Source organism: Pleurodeles waltl, chromosome 2_1 (genome assembly GCF_031143425.1).
Source record: "Pleurodeles waltl isolate 20211129_DDA chromosome 2_1, aPleWal1.hap1.20221129, whole genome shotgun sequence".
NCBI lineage: Eukaryota > Metazoa > Chordata > Amphibia > Caudata > Salamandridae > Pleurodeles > Pleurodeles waltl.
In genome coordinates this window covers 84,038,326-84,063,817 of record NC_090438.1, presented here as the reverse complement: position 1 = coordinate 84,063,817, position 25,492 = coordinate 84,038,326, and the positions used below count along the sequence as shown (strand labels likewise).

General features: G+C 47.4%; 1 protein-coding gene across 2 annotated transcripts in view; it reads right to left on the bottom strand.

Annotated features, from left to right (window-relative positions):
* LOC138261372 (heat shock factor protein 3-like) overlaps nt 1-25,492 on the bottom strand; it is a 271,372-nt gene that overhangs the window by 165,092 nt on the left and 80,788 nt on the right. For both annotated transcript variants that reach the window (XM_069210255.1, XM_069210265.1), the window contains exons 7-8: nt 23,815-23,899; nt 712-848 (exon numbers count right to left, since the gene is read on the bottom strand). In XM_069210255.1, coding sequence (XP_069066356.1) covers nt 712-848; nt 23,815-23,899 — 222 coding nt within the window. The remainder of the gene's footprint in view (nt 1-711; nt 849-23,814; nt 23,900-25,492) is intronic.

The following is a 25,492-nucleotide window of genomic DNA, read 5'->3' as shown; positions in this document are numbered from 1 at the left end:
GATGGGTTAGACCACTAATCCACTCTTGCTCATTAACTATGCCCAAGAGTGATATATATTCAAGTTAAATCGCTGCAGGAAAAAGTGCAGCAAACACTGATGATTCAGCACCATGCCTTAGTTGGCACCAGAGGTGCTTTTCCAGTGAATAGGTACGGCTGAAGTCTTCTGATTTCAAAAGAGCCTCTTGACCTTCTGAAGGAGTTCTTTGAACGACAACTAAAGCATATTATGGATGGGGTGACTTTCAACAAAGTAGAGTGTTGCCATCTTGGACCACTGAGAGGATGTGTGTTGCAATAAATTGTCTCTACACAGCTTGGACGTGTGGCATAACTCTGCCTTTTTTCCTGCTTGTTTCTCCTATGTGAACTCAGTCACTGGAAATACTCTGCTGACGGGGATGTGCCTAAAGAGAAGCCCCAACCTCAGTGAGGGTGGCTACAGCAGAAACAGATTGTCACTGACGTGTTCACTGGGAAGAATTTGAGTAAAAAATATAATGAGCTATACATTGCTTAAGCAATTGTCATCAAATCATTAATATATGAGGGCACAAAGAGTTGGGCCTTTGTTACTGGAAATTAAAAAGTTATTTTATTAGGAGCAAGTATACATTTTAGAAGTGCTACTGTAGGCTTCGAGAAATAAAAATACCAATCACATAAAACACAATGTATTTATGTTGAATGAGTGACAGATCATTCTTACTCTTTACTCGGACAAGCTTCCGAAGCCTTAGCCGGAGAATGCACCAACTGAATAGGACTGTGTGTGGAATCTGTAATATCTTGAATTACAACTCCTTCAGCGTCTCCACTGCTCTCATGGTTCACACCAAGTTCTAGCTGCAGAAAAAATATTAAGCAAATACGTAAATAGATCAGGCATTTACAACTAGGTTAAACACTAGTAGCACTTTTAAACAAGATTTCGAGGTTTTGTCTCAAGAAAATAAAATGAGGTTAGTATGCCAATATCATCAGCGAAGCTGTACGCCTAACCTGGGCCATAAGTTCGCCAATAACTCCCATCCTCACTGCTCATAGGAGGTTGGCAGAGTAATAGCCCTCCTTCTACATACAATCTGCATGAGTAAAAAGCAAGTGCCTTGACCTAATAGGATGGACAAATACCATGCCTTGCTTGGGCAAAGCTCTCCACATACCTTTGCTTCTCTGCGGACTGGAAGAAGAGGCAGGGATATGGGGTTTGATTAATCACGCCCTTGAAATTAATGAATTAATTAAGTCAGCCAATTTGGACTGCCTTTTTGTCACGGAAACCTGGGCCAGAGAGGATTCTGACCAGGATTTCTTAATTGCATCACCTCCTGGCTATTCCTTTGTTAGATACAATAGAGAAGGGAAGAGGAGGTGGGCTAGCCATTATTTTAAAAAATGTTTTAAGCTGTTCCTTATTGGAACTTAAGTGTAGCCCCCAGATTTGTGAAAGTACCTACTTCAAAATTAAAGTTCAGAATAGTCTGGTTATTGATGGCCTCATATCAGACCGCCTGGCCCCAAGAATGCTTTTTTGGCGGCCTGGCCGTCAATGTTGGAACCTTTGCTTCTAGTTAAGAACGCTGTGATATTAGGTGACTTCAACCTTCACTTAGATGATCTATCTGATCCTATCTTGGTGGATTTTACCAGCTACATGCAGAGCTTGGATTGGCATTTTGGAGATATTGCTCCTTCGCACACGGCTGGCCATATGTTGGATGCCATTTTTAAAAGATCAGGATTGATCTCTAGGAATGGCAATAGGGAGGTAGATTGGTCTGACCACTTTTTATTATCCTTTATGCTCTCTCGGCTGCCTCCTATACCGAAACTTCCTCCCAGCTTTGTTAAAAAAAAGACCACGGCACAAAATCACCAAATTTAATTCTCCTCAGGCCCTGAAAGTGGGCTGGGCCCAGGGTAAGCTTGCAGGAGGCTCTCAGCTTGAGATTTTTGACCAGTGCTTGGAAAGGGCTATTGATACGCTTGCACCACAAGCTGTGATAATGCGCAAAGTTCGTCGAGTTCAATCGGCTTCTTGGTTCTCGGAGGAGTTGAAAGATCTCCAAAGAATTTATCGTAGGCAGGAGCGTAAATGGCTACTGAATAAATCCCTTTTAGAAAGAGCAAAACTTATGGTAGCCCTGGGGAAATATAAAGCAGTCATTAAGCTAGCGAAAACTTCGCATTTTTCTTAAGTAATTAGAGGAACTTTGAATTAATCTAAGGAACTGTTTAATACAGTTCAGGCCTTGACATCCTCTTCGCCAACAGTCTCACCATTAGAAAATTCTCCTCAATTCCGTCCGTCTGTGGCAGATTTTTTTAACACTAAAATCACTAATTTGCTGACGGATTTCAGCCCTCCCCTCCTTGATTTAAAGGGTAAAGCTTCTTCAGGTCGTGTTGAACCAGGGTATACTCTGGATAGCTTTCAATCTCTCTCTGCCGACAAAATTTGTGATCTGCTCATGACATTAAAATCAGGTGCTCCCACGGATCTCGGTCCACCTCGTATTTTAAAGTTAGCGCCTCAGCTGGTGGCCGAGGCCTTGGAGCCAGTATTTGCAGAGATTTTTCAGGAAGGGATTTTTCCGGATGTTTGGAAGCAGGCTACGTTGATTCCTCTCATTAAAAAAAACACTACCCACTGGTAGAAAAGAAGTCATAAAATAAAAATTAAAAAAAAAAAAAAAAAAAAGTAGATAACCACAGTGATATTGAAATCACATCACAAAATAAGTAAATATATAAGTATATATCTCTACTAGAGAAATTTGGTTTTCCCCTCAAGTGTTACAGGAAGATGTGAGTCCTAGTTAGTAGTACAAGACAAATCATACAACACAAAAATATATACATATTGTTTGTAAATAACATCAGTCACTATACCATATTACAAACTAAAGTCAGCATTCAATCTCCCAGAAAATATTCTAACTCTCTATCAGAATTAAGTCCCAACTCAACCGCCCTTAGTCTCATTATCCACAATGCTGCTTTTTTGCATAAGGACAGTTCCCTATTGCCCCCTCCAGGATCCCTACGGACCCCAAGGGAAATGTTCAAAACCAAAAAATTCAAAGTTTTTGTGAACATCTTGTGAGTCACACGTTAAAATATGTGCCACAATAGGATATCTTACGTCACGATTTTTAAGTACTTTAACATGCTCACAGATTCTAATTTTGAGTGGGCGTATAGTGCTCCCAACATATATCCAAGTACACTTACAACGTATCAAATAAATAACAAATGAGGTGTTACAATCAATTGTTGATTTAATTTTATATACTTGCTGCCCGAACGTAGAAAACACTTATGGCATGCCCAGCGACATACCCCACATTGCCCACATTTGAAAAAACCTTCCCCTCGTAAGGATAACCATGTACTAGTAGGAATAGTGGTAGGAAAACTAGGACTAAGAATATTTTTAAGAGTTCTAACTCTACGATATGATGTAAGCACTCTTTCAGGTACCACATTCTTCAATGCCTCATCTTGAAGTAATATATCCCAATGTTTCATCATAAATTTCCTCAAAATCAAAGATGCAACATTATAATCTGTTACAAATCGAACTTTGTTGGATTCCTTAACAAAACTGATCTTTAACCTTCAAAGTATCACTCCTTGTCAGTTGTCTTGCCCGATATTGTGCCCTCTTAATCACACTGTTAGGGTAACCCTGTACTTCGAATCTCTTACCCATCTCATCAACATGACACAAAAATTCATTATCCAAACTACAATTGGGTCGTGCTCTCACCAGTTCTCTGTAGGGAATTGATACAATTTGATGTTCCCCCGCCCCCCTTTTTATGATTCTGCTGGTGTTAATGGGCCTTTGGTATGACTGTTTTGCTGTTTGTGGAGATATATTAGACATTTGGATTATAAAGATTAGGCAAATCGAGGTGGTTGTTTTATTTTTACTTTATATTTATCCTACTAGTTCGAATTTGTAGTTTTATTCATGGCGTTTGCAATTTAAATGGGAACTATGGTTTACAATGACCGAGTCTTATGACTCGCGGCGTTTATGATATTGGTTGAAATTATGGTGTAACAATTGCCTTTGGAGTTGCAGGAGAATAAGAGGTTGATGTTCGTATTTTTATGTTGATGATATTGGTCCCTTCTTTATTTCTAGGACGCGCGTAGTACTCATAGGGACTTCCATGTTCAGTTACCGTGGTTAGCGCACTCGCGGCTTTGTTGGCGTGTGGATAGGAGACCCCTGTAAGGGTTTATATCGATAAGGGTAAGTTGGTTAATACAATGTTATGCATTTAACAAGCAGATTTTGACCTATTAGTGCCTATGATTGTATGTTTTGGGGTTTGGTTTCTCGACATTGAATTGTTTGGGGTTTTCCTTTTACAGTTATTCTGGGTCAGCGCTTGGTGCACTTTGAAGGACATCGGGATTTATTCACGGATATTTGGATGTATTTATATGGAACTTAAATAAGTTATTACTGACTACCTATTTGTATAATTGGTGAAGGATTGTTTGACTATGTGATCACTTACGATGTTTTTCTATTTCTGGTGTTTGACGTTGCCACAATTTATACGTGTGTGTTTATTATTTAGCCAGACTTGGGCCTTGTCGGTTTGAAATAACAGATGTTATTGGAGGTTTATTTGCATGGATATTGATCTATGAGTGTTTTGCACTTTTAATCTTCAATGAGGCAATTTTAATTGGCTTAGTTCAATTACATATGGTGAGGTCACGATTTTTATCACGAGGTGTTCTGCATAATTTCAGTGGTCATTGGATTGGGATAGGGTTCTTTTACCCCCCTTTTCTTTCACTCTTGCTGGTGTAGCTCGTAGTTGGAAGTATTTACATGGTAGTTTTTCCTTTGTGTGGCGTTCAAGTATGTGTATTGGTGTTACTTTCTTCTCCTTTTTTCGTTATTTCCATTTTCTTTTGTTCTATTGAGTGAATATGGGTTTTTATTACCCATCTTATTACTCGACTATTTTGTTTCTCAACTCAAGTGATTTGTTTGGAAATTTTCAGCCCTGAAGAAGTCGCTGGGGTATTTCCCTGTGACGAAACACGTGTTGGCTTGGTTTTGTCTCAAAATACTGAGTGAATCTCCAGAGAACGGACTGGTGGGATTCTGGGTTCTGGAGATTTTTCTTCAATAAATTAGAAAAATTGGACTACACATCAAGGACTGATTCGTGGATGTTTATTTTGACTGTGAAATAATTCACTGTAATCATGTGAATGTATTTTCTGTATTACAATTATTTGAGTGCCATCTCTAAGATGCCCTCTGGGTGTATTTCGCAATACAATGTACACAGTGTGCATTTATTGTGCTGAGAAGTTTGATACCAAACTTCACAGGTTTTCAGTGTAGCCATTATGGTGCTGTGGAGATCGTGTTTGACAGACTCCCAGACCATATACCCTTATGGCTACCCTGCACTTACAATGTCTAAGGTTTTGCTTACACACTGTAGGGGCACAGTGCTCATGCACCTATGCCCTCACCTGTGGCATAGTGCACCCTGCCTTAGGGTTGTAAGGCCTGCTAGAGGGGTGACTTACCTATGCCACAGGCAGTGTGAGATTGGCATGGCACCCTGAGGGGAGTGCCAGGTCGACTTAGTCATTTTCTCCCCACCAGCACACACAAGCTGGCAAGTAGTGTGTCTGTGCGTAGTGAGGGGTCTTTGTTACAGCACCCCAGCTAGTTGAGTTGCCCGCCACCTCCGGCCACGGCCCCACTTTTGGCGGCAAGGCCAGAGGAGATAATGAGAAAAACAAGGAGGAGTCACTGGCCAGTCAGGACAGCCCCTAAGGTGCCCTGAGCTGAGGTGACTGACTTTTAGAAATCCTCCATCTTGCAGATGGAAGATCCCCCCAATAGGGATAGGAATGTGCCCCCTCCCCTCAGGGAGGAGGCACAAAGAGGGTGTAGCCACCCTCAAGGACAGTAGCCATTGGCTACTGCCCTCCCAGACCTAAACACACCCCTAAATTCTGTATTTAGGGGCTCCCAGAACACAGCAAGATAGATTCCTGCAACCTAAGACGAAGGACTGCTGAGCTGAAAAATCCTGCAGAGAAGACGGAGACACCAACTGCTTTGGCCCCAGCTCTACCGGCCTGTCTCCCCACTTCTAAAGACACTGCTCCAGCGACGCGTTCCACAGGGTCCAGCGACCTCTGAAGCCTCAAAGGACTACCCTGCATCTAGAAGGACCAAGAACTCCAGAGGACAGCGGCTCTGTTCCACAAAGACTGCAACTTTGCAACAAAGAAGCAACTTTGATACAACACACGTTTCCCGCCGGAACTCTGCACCGACGCCCCCGGCTCGACTTGTAGAGAACAAACACCACAGGGAGGACTCCCCGGCGACTACAAGACTGTGAGTAGCCAGAGTTGGCCCCCCTGAGCCCCCCCAGCGACACCTGCAGAGGGAATCCCGAGGCGCCCCCTGACCGCGACTGCCTGCTTCAAAGACCCGACACCTGGTAAAGGCACTGCATCCGCAGCCCCCAGAACCTGAAGGATCCGACCTCCAGTGCAGGAGTGACCCCCAGGTGGCCCTCTCCCCTGCCCAGGTGGTGGCTACCCCGAGGAGCCCCCCCCCCTTGCCTGCGTGCACCGCTGAAGAGACCCCTTGGTCTCCCATTGAATCCTATTATGAACCTGACGCTTGTTTGCACACTGCACCCGGCCGCCCCCGTGCCGCTGAGGGTGTACTTTCTGTGCTGACTTGTGATCCCCCCCGGTGCCCTACAAAACCCCCCTGGTCTGCCCTCCGAAGACGCGGGTACTTACCTGCTGGCAGACTGGAACCGGGGCACCCCCTTCTCCATTGAAGCCTATGCTTTTTGGGCAAAACTTTGACCTCTGCATCTGACCGGCCCTGAGCTGCTGGTGTGGTAACTTTGAGGTTGCCCAGAACCCCCAACGGTGGGCTACCTTGGACCCAATTCTGAAACACTTACCTCCCCCAGGAACTGTTGAAAATTGCAGAGTGTCCAGTTTTAAAATAGCTTATTGCCATTTGTGTGAAAACTGTATATGCTATTTTGCTAATTGAAAGTTCCCAAAGTTCCTAAGTGAAGTACCGTTTATTTAAAGTATTGTTTGTAAATCTTGAACCTGTGGTTCTTAAAATAAACTAAGAAAATATATTTTTCTATACAAAAACCTATTGGCCTGGAATTGTCTCTGAGTGGGTGTTCCTCATTTATTGCCTGTGTGTGTACAACAAATGCTTAACACTACCCTCTGATAAGCCTACTGCTCGACCACACTACCACAAAAGAGAGCATTAGAATTATCTCTTTTTGCCACTATCTTACCTCTAAGGGGAACCCTTGGACTCTGTGCATGCCATTTCTTACTTTGAAATAGTACATACAGAGCCAACTTCCTACAAACACTGATGCTGGGGCCTGGTTAGCAGGCCTCAGCACACTTTCCTATCATAACCTGGCATCAGCAAAGGCAAAAAGTTAGGGGGTAACCATGCCAAGGAGGCATTTTCTTACAGCAAGGCACTGCTGCAAGGGCCGCATGTGTAACCTTGCATTTGGGACAATTGCGATGCATGATGCCATCATGCCTAGGAGTTTCATCACAAATCTGACTGTGTAATGCCGATTTGGTTGTACTCTTTGTGGGCTTGGACTTGCGATCGCTTTTTGAGTTTTGAGTGTAGCTCCCAAGTATTGTTGAATTTGGGATGGCTGCAAGTGTGATTTTTTGTAATTTATAGAAAACCCTAGTGTGTGTAGGGTATCTATTACGTAACGTGTGTGATTTTGACACTGCTGTTGAGTGTTGGCCTTTATTAGCCAATCGTCGAGATATGGGAATACATGCATGTGTTGTCTCCTTATGCATGCTGCTAACATGGCAAGGCATTTAGTAAATACTCTGGGGGCTGTTGTTATCCCGAAGGGTAATACCTTGAATCGGTAATATTTTCCTTGTATAACGAACCTGAGGTATTTTCTGTGAGATGGATGGATGGGTATATGAAAATAAGCATCTTTTAAATCCAGTGTTGACATGTATTCTCCCTGTTTTAGTATTGGGACTACATCTTGTAGCGTCACCATGTGAAAGTGTTCTGATTTAATGGATAGGTTGAGAGTCCTGAGATCTAAAATTGGTCTTAGTGTTTTGTCCTTTTTGGGAATAAGGAAGTACAGGGAATAGACTCCTGTTCCTTTTTGTTGATGAGGTACTAGTTCTATAGCTTGCTTTGTCAATAATGCCTGCACCTCTGTTTGTAACAGTGTGAGATGTTGCGACAACAGTTTGTGCGATCTTGGGGGAATATCTGGAGGAAAATGTGTGAATTCTATGCTGTAACCATGTTGGATAATTGATAGAACCCATGTGTCCGTTGTTATGTTTGACCATTGATTGTGGAACATTGGGGAAGGGTGATGGGCAAGTCACTGCTTGGTATTAGTGGCCTGCTTTGTGGTTTGGAATTTTTCCCTGGACCTTGGGAATTGTCCCCTGATGGACCCACTAAACTCCCCTCTCTGATATTGTGATTGGTAGGAGGGTTTTGGTTGAGAGGTAGATGCTTCTGATGACTGTGGTCTAAAACCTCCCCTATACTTCGTTTTCGTTTATGTACCTCTGTATTGGTATGAGTAGAGCGCTCCCATGCTTTGCCAGTACCCAGTACCCATGTCCTTTTTCATTTTTTCAATGGCCGTGTCTACTTGTGTGCCAAATAGCTGTTGCTGATTGAATGGCATATTGAGGATAGCCTGTTGAATCTCTGGTTTGAAGCTTGGAGGATCTCAGCCAAGCATGGCATCTAATTGTCACTGCAGTGTTCACTGTTCTTGCGGCAGTGTCGGCAGAATCTAATGCAGATTGTATTTGATTATTAGATATTGCTTGTCCCTCCTCTACCACTTGTTGAGCTCTTTTCTGGTATTCCTTGGGGAGATGCTGGATGATAATCGCTCATCTCGTCCCAATGAGCTCGGTCATATCGTGCAAGAAGGGCCTGAGAGTTTGCTATGCGCCACTGATTGGCAGCTTGTGACGCTACTCTCTTTCCTGCTGCGTCGAACTTCCCACTCTCCTTATCTGGAGGTGATGCATCTCCAGATGACTGCGAGTTGGCTCTCTTTCTCGCAGCTCCAACCACTACAGAGTCTGGGGGCAGCTGCTGTGTGATGAACACTGGGTCTGATGGTGGTGGCTTGTATTTCTTTTCTACCCATGGTGTAATGGCTCTCCCTTTCACGGGTTCCTGAAAAATTTGTTGGGCATGTTTAAGCATGCCTGGGAGCATAGGAAGACTTGGATAGGAAGCATGCGTTGTGGACAAAGTATTAAAGAGAAAGTCGTCCTCCAAGGGCTCTGTGTGCATGCTCACATTGTGGAATGCAGCAGCCCTAGCCAAGACTTGAGTGTATGAGGTGCTATCTTCGGATGGAGAGGGTTTCGAAGGATAGCACTTCGGGCTATTGTCTGACACAGGGGGAATCGTAGAGGTCCCAGGGGTCTGTATCTTCTTGCGATTGCAGTGCATGTGGGTGACTGTGCAGTGGGTGTTGCAATAGGTGACATTGTTCTTTGCGGAGAATGTGGATGAGAATGTTCTGGGGAAAATTGGCGTGACGGAGATTTTTCTCTGAGCACTTTAGCCTTTGGCTGCTCAGTGTCTGAACTTCCTTGGAAAGCCAGTTTCCTTTTGAATTTGAGAGGAGGTGCCGTTTGATCTTCCCAGTATCCTTATGGATCTGTATCCTTGCCTGTGTTTCATCAAACTCCTCCATTTGGTGAAGTTCCTCCTTAAATCTGTGTCTCTCTTTTAGTTGTTTTGAGAGTCCATGTTCCTCGGTCTACGAGGCTTTTTTTGGATCCAAAGCAGTTTTTTTCGGCACCGAAATGCCCATGCTAACAGTAGGCCTCGGCTCCGAAAGACTCTTTCGAGGCTTCGCCGAGTCGATGTCGAGTTTTCTCTGTCACGTGATCTCAGCTCTAGTCCGAAGACTTTGGCACAGATTCTACCTTTTTCAGTGCCAAAGGTGTTGCTTGGTCACTGGTTGATTTCTAATAAGTTGAAGCCATGGCCTTCCGGCAGTGGCATCCCCGAGGCCTTATGTTTCGTCTTGGACTGACTCTGGGCTTGGGTCGGGGCAGGCATACTCACGTGATGGCCTGCTGTGGGTGGTCGGTCTGCATAGGAGTCGTCCGAATCTTGGATGGAGATAGCCATCTCCTCTTCCTCGACGTCTAGGCGCTCTTCAACGCCATTTGCAGTCGCCTCGCCCTCTGATCTCCCAAGGTCTTCTTCGATCGAAAGGACCTACAGGCCTCGCAAGTATCTTCTCTGTGTTCTGGTGACAAACACAGTTTACAGACCCAGTGTTGGTCTGTGTAGGGATACTTGGCGTGGCACTGTGGGCCGAAACGGAACAGGGTCTGGTCCATTAGGCTTCGACGTTTTCTGCAGTCGTGCCGACCAAGCCCTGGCTGGGCGCGGAAGCCCCGAAGGGCCACCCAAGCTGTGTTTTGCCGGTGTCGAGGTGTCGATGCAAGATGTTTCGCGATCGAAAACAATACTGATGATTTTCAGTGAATTTAGTCTTTTTCCGAATCGAATACACGGAGAGAAGAGAAACATGTCCAAACCCGATGGCGGAAAGAAAACAATCTAAGATGGAGTAGATGCCCATGCGCAACTGCACCCACTCGAGAGGCAATCATGCTGCATGAATGAATTCACTTCTCAAAGTTACAGCACGGCATATCTTGTCCAAAGGTACACTAGCAAACAGGTCTGTAAATGTGAACACTACCCTGGGTGAGTATGCTTTGATTCTGCTAGATAAAAGTCGCCCAGACTTTATGGATGAACTTTAGGTTAGTTCTAAAAATTACTGCATCATCAGTAAAACTAAAGTAATGCTCTTAGGTCGTAAATGCCTGGATTTCACTATCTATTCTGGTGCTTGTAAGGGCCAGGAGTAATGAGACCTTCCAGGAGAGAAACTTGAGGTCCGCTGTGCGAATAGGTTTAAACATGGATTTCATTAGTTGAGACAAAACTATATTGAGGTGCCATTCATGTGGAAGAGCCCTTACCAGGAAAAGAGCTCTGAAGAGACCTTAAAGAAATTGTTTGATGAATTCTGCTGGGGCACAAGGAGAAAGAGCTGTGTAAACGCATATATCTGGAGATCGCAGCCAGATGCCCTTTTATAGAAGAATGAGCCAGACCTGAATAAGCCAATGAAAGTGGGTAAGGCAGAAGCTGTTCAGGCAATATTTGTAGGGGATGTAAGTTTGTCCTCTGCACCACACAGAATCTTTTCCATTTTAATATGTATGTTTTCAAAGTGGAATCTGCTCCCACTTTAAAGAGAATCTCTCAACACTCCTGCAAGATGTTCAGGTCTTTGAATTCACAGGAGCCGTGCACATTTTTGGAGAGACATTGGGTCCGGATGATGTACTTGGCCTCTATTCATCGTTAACATGTGAGGTACTGGGCTGATGCAGATGCAATTGCTCTCGGATAGAAGGAGAAGTTCTGTGTGTAGGAAAGTATCCTCTTTTTGGCATGGTTACCCTCACTTTTTGCCTGCTGTCAGTGTTTTGACTGTGTTCACTGGGATCCTGCTAACCAGGACCCCTGTGACTGTGCTCTCTCCCTCTAAATGTGGTTGCTTGGGACTTAGCACACCCCGCATTTGGCATACTGGTGCCCCCATATAAGTCCCTAGTATATGGTACCTAGGTACCCAGGGCATTGGGGTACCAGGGGTTCCGCATGGGCTGCAGCACATATTATGCCACCCATGAGAGCCCATGCAAAATGTATCTGCAGGCCTGCCATTGCAGCCTGCGTGAAAAGGTGTGTGCACCTTTGACCCTGCTTGCAGGTAGGTCACTCCCCCTTCCGCTCTACCTCCTTTTCCGTTTCCTTGCTGCTTTTTTGCTTCCCCGCCGCTGCGTCCCCTGCGGCCCCTCCCACCTCCTTCTCTCACCGCTCATTCCATTTTCCCCACCGCTGCATCCCCTGCGGCCCCTCCCGCCTCCCACCTGCTTCTCACCTCTTATTTAGGTTATTTACCCGCCGCTGCGTCCCCTGCGGCCCCACCCCCAGCCCTCTCATAGGACAAGCCCTCCAGCCTCCCAGCTGCCACTCCCACCCTCCCCTCCTCTTATGGCAGCCTCAGCGCGCTAGCAGGGAGCTACCTTTGACCCTGCTGGCAGGTAGGTCGCTCCCGCTCCGCCTTCCGCGCTACCTCCTTTCCAGTTTCCTTGCTGCTTTTTTGCTTCCCCGCCGCTGCGTCCCCTGCACCCCCTCCCGCCTCCCACCTCCTTCTCTCACCGATCATTCCATTTTCCCCACCTCTGCGTCCCCTGCAGCCCCTCCCGCCTCCTTCTCACCTCTTCTTTTGGTTATTTCCCAGCCGCTGCGGCACCTGCGGCCCCACCCCCCAGCTGTCTCATAGGACAAGCCCTCCCGCCTCCCAGCTGCCACTCCCACCCTCCCCTCCTCTTATGGCAGCCGCGGCGCGCTAGCAGGGAGCAACCTTTGACCCTGCTTGCAGGTAGGTCGCTCCCCACTCCGCCTTCCGCGCTACATCCTTTCCTGTTTCCTTGCTGCTTTTTTGCTTCCCCGCCACTGCGTCCCCTGCGGCCCCTCCCGCCTCCCACCTCCCACCTCCTCCTCTCACCGCTCATTCCATTCCCCCCCCCCCCGCTATGTCCCCTGCGGCCCCACCCCCCAGCCCTCTCATAGGACAAGCTCTCCCACCTGCCACTCACACCCTCCCCTCCTCTTATGGCAGCCGCGGCGCGGCCGTGCCAAAGGCAAGCCCGTCTGCGCCTGGACCGCGCCCAGCGCCACCCCCCCTGGTCCGCGAGACCCCTGCACCTCCAGACGCCACTTCACGGCCGGCCAACTCAACGCCCTCAATCCCGGCCGCATCACAGCATGCTCCCAGTCCTCACCAAGGAACACCCACGGACCCTTCGCATGCCGCACCTGCAGATTCACATGCGACAGAACGACGAAACCAACAAAGACCGAAACTAACCACCTCCACTGCATACTCCTCAACACCCGCTCCGCGCGCAAGCAAGCCATCGAGCTCTGGGACCTTCTCGACTCCACCGCCCCAGACGTAGCCTTCCTGACCGAAATCTGGTGGAACGACTCCTCGGCGCCCGACATCGCAATAGCCATCCCGGACGGCTACAAGATCATCCGTAGGGACCGCAACAACGGAATCGGAGGAGGCATAGCCATCGCCCACAAATCCTCCCTCAAGATCGACACCCACACTGACGACTCCCTCAAGACCGCCGACCACCTACACTTCCGCATCCACACCGACCCAAACACCACTCTCAGAGGAACGCTCATCTACAGACTCCCCAGACCACGAGCACCATTCAGCGAATCCCTCACCGACCTCACCAGCACCCACGCACTCACCTCAACGGATTACATCCTCCTCGGGGACCTAAATTTCCACCTGGAGAACAACAACGACACCAACTCCACTACTCTGATCGACAACCTCACCAACCACGGCCTCAGACAACTTGTCAACACACCAAACCACATCGCCAGCCACACGCTTGATCCCATCTTCTCCTCACGCGCCCACGTCACCTTCAACCATACCACCGTACTCCACTGGACCGACCACCACTGCATCCACTTCACCTATAAGAAACATACCGAGCACCATCGCACCCAACAACCACCCCGCCGATGCAAGAGCAAAGTTACGGAATACCAGCTTACCAACGCCCTCGCCCAGAACCCACCCCCCGACTCCACCGACCCAGACACCGCTGCCAACAACCTCACCCTGTGGTTCAACGACTGCACCAACACCCACGCGCCACTCAAAAAACCCACCGACAACCAAGCCAGAAGAAAAGCCACCTGGTTCACCGACGAGCTCCTAAATTCCAAACGCGACTGTCAGAAGCTAAAAAAGGAATGGCTCCTCAAACGCACACCTGACAGCCTCACAGCCCACAAGGACACCACCCGCAAGCACCACCAACTCATCAGACAAGCCAAACGATCCCACTTCAAAGACCGCCTGGACAACAACGCACACGACAGCAAAGAGCTCTTCAGCATCGTGAAAGAACTCTCCAACCCCAGCGCCAACATCAACGACATCCCTCCATTCCAAGAACTCTGCAACGCACTGTTCACCTTCTTCCACCGGAAGATCACCAACATCCACAACGGTTTTGATGCCACTCCCATGCCAGACCCCACCCCCGAACACTCCACCTGTGCAAACCAACTGACCCCCTGGACCAACGTGAACGACACAAACACGCAAGATCATGAGCTCCATCCACTCAGGATCTCCGTCAGACCCCTGCCCCCACCACGTATACAACAAAGCGACTCCACCATCGCCCCCAAACTACGGAAGGTCATCGACATCTCCTTCAAAACAGCAACATTCCATGAAAAATGGAAACACGCCGAAATCTGCGCCCTCCTCAAGAAGCCCAAAGCAGACCCCAACAACCTCAAGAACTTCCAACCCATCTCCCTGCTCCCTTTCCCAGCAAAAGTGATTGAAAAAATATAGTCAACACACAACTTACCAGCCACCTCGAAGACAACGGCATAGACCCCTCCCAGTCAGGCTTCAGACGAAACCACAGCACCGAAACCGCCTTTCTCACCGCCACAGACGACATCAGACAACAAATGGACAACGGCGAAACATCAGCCCTCATCCTCCTGGACCTATCTGCCGCCTTCCACACAGTCTGCCACCGCACCCTGAAATCACGCCTCCACGAAACCGGAATTCAAGGAAAAGCCCTCGACTGGATCGTCTCATTCCTCTCCGGCAGAACCCAGAGAGTCCGCCTCCCCCCCTTCCGCTCCGAAGCCACCGACATCATCTGCGGCGTCCCCCAAGGCTCATCCCACAGCCCGACGCTGTTCAACATCTACATGGTCCCCCTCGCACAAGTGGCCGAACAACACAACCTCAACATTCTCACCTACGCCGACGACACCCAGCTCATCCTCTCACTCACCAAAGACCCGCACACCGCCAAAACCAACCTCCACGAGGGAATGAAATCCATTGCCGAATGGATGAGAAACAGCCGTCTGAAACTGAACTCGGACAAGACGGAGGTCCTCATCCTCGTACCCTCCCCCTCTTCGCCTGGGACGACTCCTGGTGGCCCACCGCACTAGGAACCCCGCCAACACCGTCCAACCACGCTCGCAACCTGGGCTTCATCCTCGACTCCTCCCTCACCTTGTTTAAACAGGTCAACGCAGTTTGCTCCTCCTGCTACAACACACTCCGCATGCTCCGCAGAATCACAAGTGGATCCCGACAGAAACAAGAAGAACAGTGACACAGGCCCTCGTCAGCAGCAGGCTGGACTACGGCAACACACTCTACACAGGCATCCCAGCAAAAGACCTACTACGCCTCCAATGCATCCAAAACGCCTCCGCCCGGCTGATCCTCAACGTACCCCGCCACAGCCACATCTCCCACCACCTGAGAAACCTTCAATGGATCCCCGAGGACAAAAGGATAACTTTCAAGTTTCTTACCCACGCTCACAAAGCGCTCCACGACACCGGACCAGCCTACCTAAACAACAGACTCAGCTTCTACACCCCCACCCATCAGCTCCGCTCCACTAACCTCGCCCCCTGCATCCGAAGAAAGACCTCCGGCGGCAGATCATTCTCATACCTCGCCGCCAAAACCTGGAACACCCGCCCCACCAACCTGCGACAGACTCAAGACCTACTTACCGTCAGAAGATTCCTCAAGACCTGGCTCTCGACCAGTAACACCAGCTCCCCCCCACCCCCCAGCGCCTTGAAACCCTCACGGGTACGTAGTGCGCTTTATAAATCCAATGATTGATTGCACCCTTTCACTACAGGTCATCCCATCAGGTCACTGTAAGTCACGCTCTTTGGCAGGCCCCTCTTAGCCCAGAGGGCAGGGTGCAGGTACCTGTGTGTGAGGGCACCCCTAGATGACCATAGGTACCCCTATATACTCCAGTTACCTTTTACTGGACGTATCTAGGAGACATGCAAAGCTTATGCAGTATCACTACAGTGACAGCACTTACACACATGAAAGAACCACACATTGTTACAAAAATAAAGATACTTTGTTATAGTAACACAAATACTAAAATACTGAATAGGCAATACTCCAATAAGAGGTAAGTAAGCACACTAATATGTACAGCTCAGAAGACGGTGGGTAGCATAGAAAGCAATAGTAAATAGTAAAAACAATGGTAGACAGTGAAAGCCCTACGGGGGAAACCAAACCATATATAAAGTAAGTGGAATGTGAAAGGCAGTCCCTCCACCCTCCAAGGAATTTGAATCAGCAGAGGGGAGCTGGAGGGACTAGGAACCCCAAAAGGTAAGTAACAGGGTGCCCTCCAGCAACCAGGAGAGAAAAAAGGTAAGTATGGATAAGTTACTTGTAAATCCTAGTTCTCTTTCAAAGTCAAACACTGAAAATTCCCGCCCACGTGCGGGGAACCCGGTGCATATATCAACACACACGCATATGCATGTATATGTAAAAAATAATAATTCGAGTAGAGAATTTTGATACAAATATATTATATACATGTGTAAGCAATAATGCAGTCTATGTTGAGAAACAGGCTAAAAATGCTTTTTTTGTAAAGTTTTTTTTTTTTTTTTACATAAATTAAAACCTTCAGTTAAAGGTAAAAACTTTCTGCAATCAAACTAGAGAGCATAGAAAGTATAAACAACCCACTGTAAAAGAAAAAAACACATTGAAAATAAAGGAGCATTATTAGCCAATAGGCTGCATGCAGGTTAACACATCAGTACCAAAAAACAGGCACCGTGCCTTTAAGGTCCTGAGCACCTCCAGTATCCCACCATGCCTCAGAGGTGAGAGTGAGGTGACAGTTGGTTCACAGTTAGCACCGTAAAACAAAAGTACTGACCTAAGAGGAAACAGATTAGATAAATGAGTACTGCTGCACCTCTAAAATTGCATCCGGGGAGGAAGGAGGGTTGTTTATGACTTTGATGAGGATACCGCTGGAAGAGAACTAGGATTTACAGGTAAGTAACTTATCCATCTCTTCCAGGCGATCCTCATCAATAGTCAAACACTGAATAGATTAGCAAGCCCATTCCGTACCCCTGGGGACGGAAAGGTAGGAGCACAAGCAGTCTATTTGTCTTAGTTAAATAAATGTCTTACTGAAGCCTGGACCACTTGATTGTCTTTCTTAGTATCTGAATCCAGACAGTAATGCCTTGTAAAAGTATGCACCTATCTTCATGTTGCCCCCTGCAAATTTTGGAGATGGGTAAATTCTTAAGAAGGGCTATTATTGCTGCCTTGCCTCTTGTAGAATGAGCTTCAGGCTTGGCAGACAATTGCTTGTTAGCCAATTGGTATGCAATCATAATACATGAAACTATCCACCTAGAAATCGTCTGTTTTGAGGCTGCCCTGCCTGTTCTCATGTGGCCGTAGTTTACAAATAAGCAATCACATTGTCTGATGCCCTTAGTCTTATCGAGATAAAATTTTAGCACCCTCTTTAAGTCCAGGGAGTGCAACGTTCTCTCTGCCAGAGTAGAAGGTTTGGGGCAAAAATGTTGGAAGCGATATGGTTTGATTAATAAGGAAGTCAAAAACAACCTTAGGTAAAAACGCAGGATGGGTCCGTAGAACTACTCTGTTATCGTGAAAAACTGTATAAAGTTCTTTTGAACAGAGAGCCTGAATTTCGCTGAACCTTCTAGCTGAAGTAATGGCAACAAGAAAAGCTGTCTACCATGTAAGGTGTTGAAAAGAAGCTTTGTGAATGGGCTCAAAGGGAGCAGCTGTAAGACTAGACAAGACCACATTCAACTCCCATGGAGGTGAAGGTGCACGAACTGGTGGAAAAACTTTTTTCGAACCCACTAGAAAATCCTTAACCACTGGCATAGTAAAGAATGACTTTTGTGAGGGTGATTTACGATAAGCCGCAATGGCAGACACATGTACCTTAATGGAGGAAAACTGCAGTCAACTTCGCAAGGTGAAGGAGATAGGGTAGGACAACCTCCTCGAGCCAGGGTAGGATTGAAATCATTCTGTATGCACCACATGTAGAATCTTTTCCATTTGAACGCATAACAGGATCGTGTCAAGGGTCTTTTGCACTCCATCAAAATATCCATGCATTCCTGTGAGAGGCCTAGATGTCCATACTGCAGGAATTCAGGAGCCATGCAGTCAAGCTCAGTGAGGTAAGGTTGGAATGTAGAATTTTCCCCTCTAATCTGTGGAGAAGATACGGTCTGCCCGGCAGCCTCATGTGAGGCTTTTCTGAAAACTGGAGGAGATCCGTGTACCACCACTGGCGGGGCCATTTCAGGGCTATTAGTATCATCTTTGTTTTGGACCTGTAGAGTTTGTTGATCACCGTGGGAATTAGGGGAATGGGTGGAAAAGCGTAGAGAAATGTCTCCGACCAATCTATCAACATGGCATTCCCCTTTCTTCCTGGTCAGTAAAACCTGGATGCGAAGTCTGGGCATTTTTTGTTGGTTTCGTTGGCAAACAGGTCTAACTGAGGATACCCCCATAGCCGAAACATGTCTGCTACGACGTCGTGCAAGATTTCGGCTTAGGGAATCCGCTTTTGTGTTTTGGTCCCCCAGCGGGGTGAACTGCTGTGATTGACAGCCTCCTCGCTAGTAGCCAATGCCAGATGGCTTGTGACTCTCGAGATAGAGGGCGAGAGCAAGTTCCCCCCATTTGTTTAAATAGTACATTGTGGTCATGTTGTCTCTTTGGACTAAAATTGAGTTGCTCTTCAAGGATGGGTAAAAAGACTCGAGAGCCAGATGAACTGCCCTCAGTTCCAGCAGATTAATGTGGCATTGCTGCTCTTTTCTCGAGCAGCGACCTTGGACTTGGAAAGAGCCCATGTGAGCTCCCCAACCCTGTAGTGATGCATCCATTACAAGAGTCTCAGTAAGAGTGCTCTGATGAAAAGGAACCCCTACCAACAGATGTTGTCGGCGAGTCCACTACTGTAGCGAGGTTTTTGCCACAGGTGAGAGGTTTATTCTGTCTTCCCATCTGGCTGAGAGTTGGCTCCACTGATCTTCCAGGTTCTCCTGAGGAGGTCTCATGCGTAATCTGGCATTCGGAACAATGAAAATGCAGGAGGCTATGGAACCCAGTAGCGAAGCTACTTGCCTGACTGTAGGTCGTAGAGTGTGAAGAATGCTGTGACACTTCTGCGCTACTGATAATAGTCTCTCCTCCGAAGGATACACTCTTTCTAGATTTGTGTCCAGCAATGCTCCTAGGTAGTGAAGCCTCTGGGTTAGAGTTAGTATGGACTTTTGTAGAATGACCTGTACACCTAGGGTGTTGAAGGTGTCCAAAACGATTATGAGGTGGTGCAAGGTTTGGTCTGAAGTGCTGCCTTTCAGTAACCAATCGTCGAGGTACGGGTAAATAAAGATCTTTTTCTTCCTCAAGTGTGCTGCTATTGTTGCTACACATTTGGAAAATGTTCGAGGAGCTGATTTTAGCCCAAAGGGTAGTACCCTGAATTGGTAATGTTGGGATGCAACTACGAAGAGAAGGAATTTGCGGTGTTTCACTATCACCGGGAGGTGAAAATATGCATCCTGTAGACCTATGGAACACATCCAGTCCCCTTGATGGAGCAGAGGAAAAATGCGATGAAGGGCCAGCATTCTGAATTTTTCTTTTCAAATGTACTTGTTCAGATGTCTCAGATCCGGCGGCTGGGTACAGAGGTGTAGTACGGCGTTGGGTGTTAAATGTTAGTCAATTTGGATCTGTCCCGTCACAAATATACTGGAGGTGGGGACTGGAGAGCTAGTCCGGAGGAACCAACAACTGAGTTCCAATCATGCAATATCAGGGGTTTTGGGGACACCTCAGGTCCTCTTCAACACAGGCCAGGGACAATGGGTGCAGAGGTGTCTTGAAGAGTCAAGTTTTCACCACATGAGCACTCATGGTTGAGAGGGCCTGCTTGAAGAGGCTGCAGGTGACATCGGAAGGTCCACAGTGGGCAAGTCCAACATGGGCGTTGATTCTGGAGGGTTGTGGAACCATGCTGGCACCGTTGGTGCAGTGCTGTTTCCGGGCGTCGGGTTCCTTGTTACTGGACAGTCACAGTCAGGGGGAGCCTTCGGATCCTCTCTGCAAGCGTTGCTGTGGGGTGCAGGGAGGTCGGCCAGGGGTACCCACGTCATCGTAGTCGCCTGGGAGTCCTCTCTGCGGTGGTTGTTCTCTGGAGCTCAAGCCGGTGGCGTCTGATGCACAGTGTGAAGTCTCAAGCTTCCGACGGAAAGAGTGAGTTCTTTAAAAGTTGCTTCTTTGTTGCAAATATGTTGCTGTTGTTGAACAGTGCCACTGTTCTCAGAAGTTTCTTGGTCCTTCGGTTTCAGGGCAGTCCTCCAAGTCCTCAGAGGTCGCTGGTCCCTGTCGGATGCGTCGCTGTGCATGTTTTTTGAGTCTGGAGCCAGGCCGGTAGGGTTGGGGCCAGGTCAGCTGTCATCTCCGTCATCTCTGCAGGGTTTTCAGATCAGCAGTCCTTCTTGTTGTAGGTTGCAGGCATCTGATTTCCCGGGTTCAGGGTCACCCCTAAATACTCAATTTAGGGGTGTGTTTAGGTCTGGGGGGCAGTAGCCAATGTCTACTGTCCTGGAGGGTGGCTACACCCTCTTAGTGCCTCCTCCCTGAGGGGAGGGGGGCACATCCCTAACCCTATTGGGGAATCCTCTAATCTCAAGATGGAGGATTTCTAAAGGCAGGGGTCACCTCAGCTCAGGGCACCTTGGGGCAGTCTTGACTGGTGGGTGACTCCTCCTTCCTCATTATCTCCTCCAGCCTTGCCGCCAAAAGTGGGGGCAGTGGCCGGAGAGGCGGGCATCTCCACTAGCTGGGATGCCCTGGGGTGCTGTAACAAAAGACATGAGCCTTTGAGGCTCACCGCCAGGTGTTACAGTTCCTGCAGGGGGAGGTGTGAAGCACCTCCACCCAGTACAGGCTTTGTTCCTGGCCACAGAGTGACAAAGGCACTCACTCCATGTGGCCAGAAACTCGTCTGGTTGTGGCAGGCTGGTAGGAACTGGTCAGCCTAGCACTAGGAGTTGGACTGGTATTCAGGGGGCATTTCTAAGATGCCCTCTGGGTGTATTTTACAATAAACTCCACACTGGCATCAGTGTGCATTTATTGTGCTGAGAGGTTTGATACCAAACTTCCCAGATTTCAGTGTGGCCATTATGGAGCTGTGAAGTTCGTATTTGACAAACTCCCAGACCATATACTCTTTATGGCTGCCCTGCACATACAATGTCTAAGGTTTTGCTTAGACACTGTAGGGGCATAAGGCTCATGCACTTATGCCTTCACCTGTGGTATAGAGCACCCTGCATTAAAGCCGTAAGGCCTGCTAGAGGGATGACTTACCTATGCCACAGGCAGTGAGAGGATGGCATGGCACCCGGAGGGGAGTGCCATGTCAAGAATCATTTTCTCCCCACCAGCACACACAAGCTATGAGGCAGTGTGCATGTGCTGAGTGAGGGGTCTCTAGGGTGGCATAATACATGCTGCAGCCCATAGAGACCTTCGCTGGCCACAGGGCCCTTGGTACCAGGGGTACCATTTACAACGGACTTATCTGTGTGCCAGGGCTGTGCCAATTGTGGGAACAAAGGTACAGTTTAGGGAAAGAACACTGGTGCTGGGGCTGGTTAGCAGGGTCCCAGCACACTTTCAAACAGAACTGGTATCAAAAAAAGGCAAAAGGTTTGGGGGTAACCATGCCCAGGAAGGCATTTCCTCACAAGAATGTTTTGGCGAAATGTGGCTGTGGAAGCACACAGGCCAGCAGGGCTGGGTCCAGGTTAGGTGCTTCTTCCTCTGCTTTTGCGGCTCTTCAGTGTACTTTGTATGTCAGCAGGAATTGGATTTTCTGGTGCCAGGCGCTCCCTTAAATACTGCATTTTAGGGTGTTACGGGAGTGTAGGGTAATAGCTAAGGGGCTACTTAACCCTGTGGTCACTACAACCCCTATATGACTACTTCATGTGGGAAGTAGGCATAACTCTGGCACAGAGGTCTTAAATTTGCCAACACTAAGATAGTGGATTTCTGAAAGTTGTGTCCACATCAGGCAGCGAACTTTAGGGGTAAGACTGACCGGAGGGTTGGCCACAGCTCCCTGAATACTAAATTTACCAACTTCCCAGGTGCCAAATGGGCCCTGGGGTATAGGAGTCAGCAACTCTCCTTTAAGTGAAGCCGGCAGGCGTCTTTTAAGCTCCCTGCCTTGGAATGCAGATTCACAGGTCATCCTGTTGGGCGGGTGGTGCAAGCACCTCTCCCAGAGCAGGCTTTGTTCTTGACCGCCCAAGAGCAAAGACTCTCACCCTTGGGAGTCGGACTCGTGTCCTGTGGTGGCAGGCTGGCTCAAACTAATCACTCTGCACACTGGTAGTCACTAGGTGCCCTCTGGGTGCATGTATTAATTAATCCATTACTGGTATTAGTGAGGGTTTATTACTATAAGATGTTTGATACCAAACATCCCTATTTTCAGAGAAGCCATCTCATAGCAGGAAAACTAATGACCAGTGTCCAGCACATGCACTTAAAATGGCTTCCCCGTCCATTTACTATGTCTAGGAATCGGCAAAGACATAGCAGGGGCACATCTGCTCATGCAGATATGCTCTCATATGTAATATAATGCACCCTGCCACAAGACTGGAAGGCCTGCTGCAGGGTGACTTGCATATACTACAAGCAGTGTTAGGGGGCAAGGCACACATGCTGTGTGCCATGTCGTGTTTTCATTTATAGCTGCACCAAGACAAGCAGCCTGCAATGGCAGTCTGCATGTGGTGGCTGAGGGCTCACTGAGGATGTCACAATTCATGCTGCAGCCCTTGGGAACACTCTTTGGTGCCCATGCCCCAGGGTTTCCATTTACTAGGGACATACGGGGGGCAAAGGTACTGCCAATTGGGAAACAATTACACAGTTTTAGGGACAGAGATCTGGCATTGGGGACCTGGTTAGCAGGAACCCAGTGTACTTCCAGTGAAAACTGCATCAGATACTAGGCAAAAAGTGGGGGTGACCATGTCAAAAAGGGGCACTTTCCTACATAAACGAGATAAGAAATTTAAACAAATGTGCTGACATGAAACATCTGCTTAATCATTTTAAAAATAGCAACTCAGTGAGTGTAAAGTAAATAATTGATTGTTGATCTTCATTTAAAAATAAAGGATTACATCAAGCATCACAAAACATTGTCTTACAAAATAAAACTTTTATTTGTAAAGTGCTTGTTCACCGAGTGGCGTTCTGGCACTGACCAAAATGTGCTTATTGTTACCCAACTTAATGGTACTCATTTTAATGACCTCTGAAGGAAGAATGTCTGACTGAACCCTTTTACTGCTATTCAAACCTAGGACTATAAAGGTCAAATACAGATTCTTGCAGTGGCTAAAATGGTTACTTACTTGCAGTCCTGGTTCTACATCGTAATGATGTTTCCTAAAGTCATAAACATTAGAATATTTGCCCACTGCGCCATGGGAATTATTCTAACATTTGTGTCTATTAATGAAGACCCTACAATGCAGAAATATTAATTCAATACACCGCAAGACCCAGCTAAGCCTTCCCAAACCCTCTGTATCATAATTAAGTAAAAAACTTACCGGTGGCCTATTTTCAACAGGAATGTGTAGGTAGTGACGGCTATATTTATTTGGAGAACTGGAATCAGTTGTATCCAACAATGGTCTGTAAATACAAGAGTTCAAATTTATGCTAAATTGAAACACTGTTGATTACAAGTGAATCTATTAAGCATAAGTAAAATATTTTTGTATCACAAGTGTTTTATGTATGTGCCATACATCACTGCTCGACCTAGCTGGACTGCTTGTCATATCACTTACATACAGACAACTGAGGGTCGCAAACACATTTGCCTGGTGAGACTGTAGGTGTGTTTTCAGCACTCTATAGAGAGTTGTACACCTACAAGCTGCCGATCGACACCTCTACCTGGTGAGGGCTACTGTGGTCTGGCTGGGGTCAGGGGAACGTGCCATACAATCACTGTGGAGGAATTCAAAGCAGTGATTCAGCAGCTTAAGAACGGGGGGGGGGGGGGGGTGATGGTCTCCCTTGTTCATTTTACAAAGAATATGTGGAGGGTCTTGCGCCTTTACTTCTGGCGGTATACGAGAAGGCGTATGAGAGATCTATTCTGCATTCCATGAGATGTGCTCATTATAACGCTTCTTAAGCCAGACAAGCCCCTGGGGAGATGTGACTCTTATCTCCCTCCATCCCTTATTAATGTCGACAGTAAGACCCTGGCTAAAGGTTTGGCTAATAGATCGCTTCCTCTTACGCCGCACCTGGTGAAACCAGATCATTGCAGTTATATACCGGGACAGTGCACAGCTGCTAACCTCAGATCCCAGTTTGCTCTCACACATCAACTGGACCCTGGTCTCAAGGTTGCTGCCATATTCCTCGATGCCGCAAAGACATTCGATACTGTGTAAAAGCCCTTTCTACTGGGGGTGCGGAATAGGATGGGTCTCGGTGGGGACGGGATATAAAGGATTCAATTCTGGTCAATGGAGGGCTATACTCTGCTTCTATGTTCAGCAGGGGCACCCGTCAGGTTTGCCCTCTCTCCCCCCTACTATTTGCCCTAACTGCAAAGCCCCTGGCATATCCCCGCTAGGAGTTTTAGGTGCAGGATTAACCTGGGCTATAGGTATAGGTATACGCTACTATCCAAGTATGCAGATGACGCCCAGACATTAACCTAGCCCAAATTATTATAGATGAGATTGTACAATTTGCCACTGAGCTGGACTCCAGATCAGCAGACCAAAGTTTATCTTGGTCCCACTCACAAGAGTTACCAAACGGCCACCACGGACATACCTGCTACAGTGGCAGACGGAACCAGTCCACTACTTAGGAATTCTCCATCATACCGATCCACAATCGGTTCTCCTAGAGAATCATGGCACATATCTGGATGGGCTGCGGGCACAAGTCAAGCACTTTATATCGCTCCATCTGTCCTTGGCGGGCAGAATAGCCCTCGTGAAAATGATAATACTGCTAAGTTACTCTACATGTTTCAGAACATCCCTACAAACAAGGCGGCCTTTTTTAAATCAGCTGAACTTGCTCATTATCAGCTCATCCTGGTAGGACAGGCAGCCTCGATTGTGCAGTAGTAGAGACTGCTTGCTGTATGCCAGAGGAGAGGAGGGCTGTTGCGCCCCACTTCAACATATATTACTTAGTAGCCAGGTTCCGTTTATGCATCACTGAATTTGTAACAGCAGAAAGACCCCCACA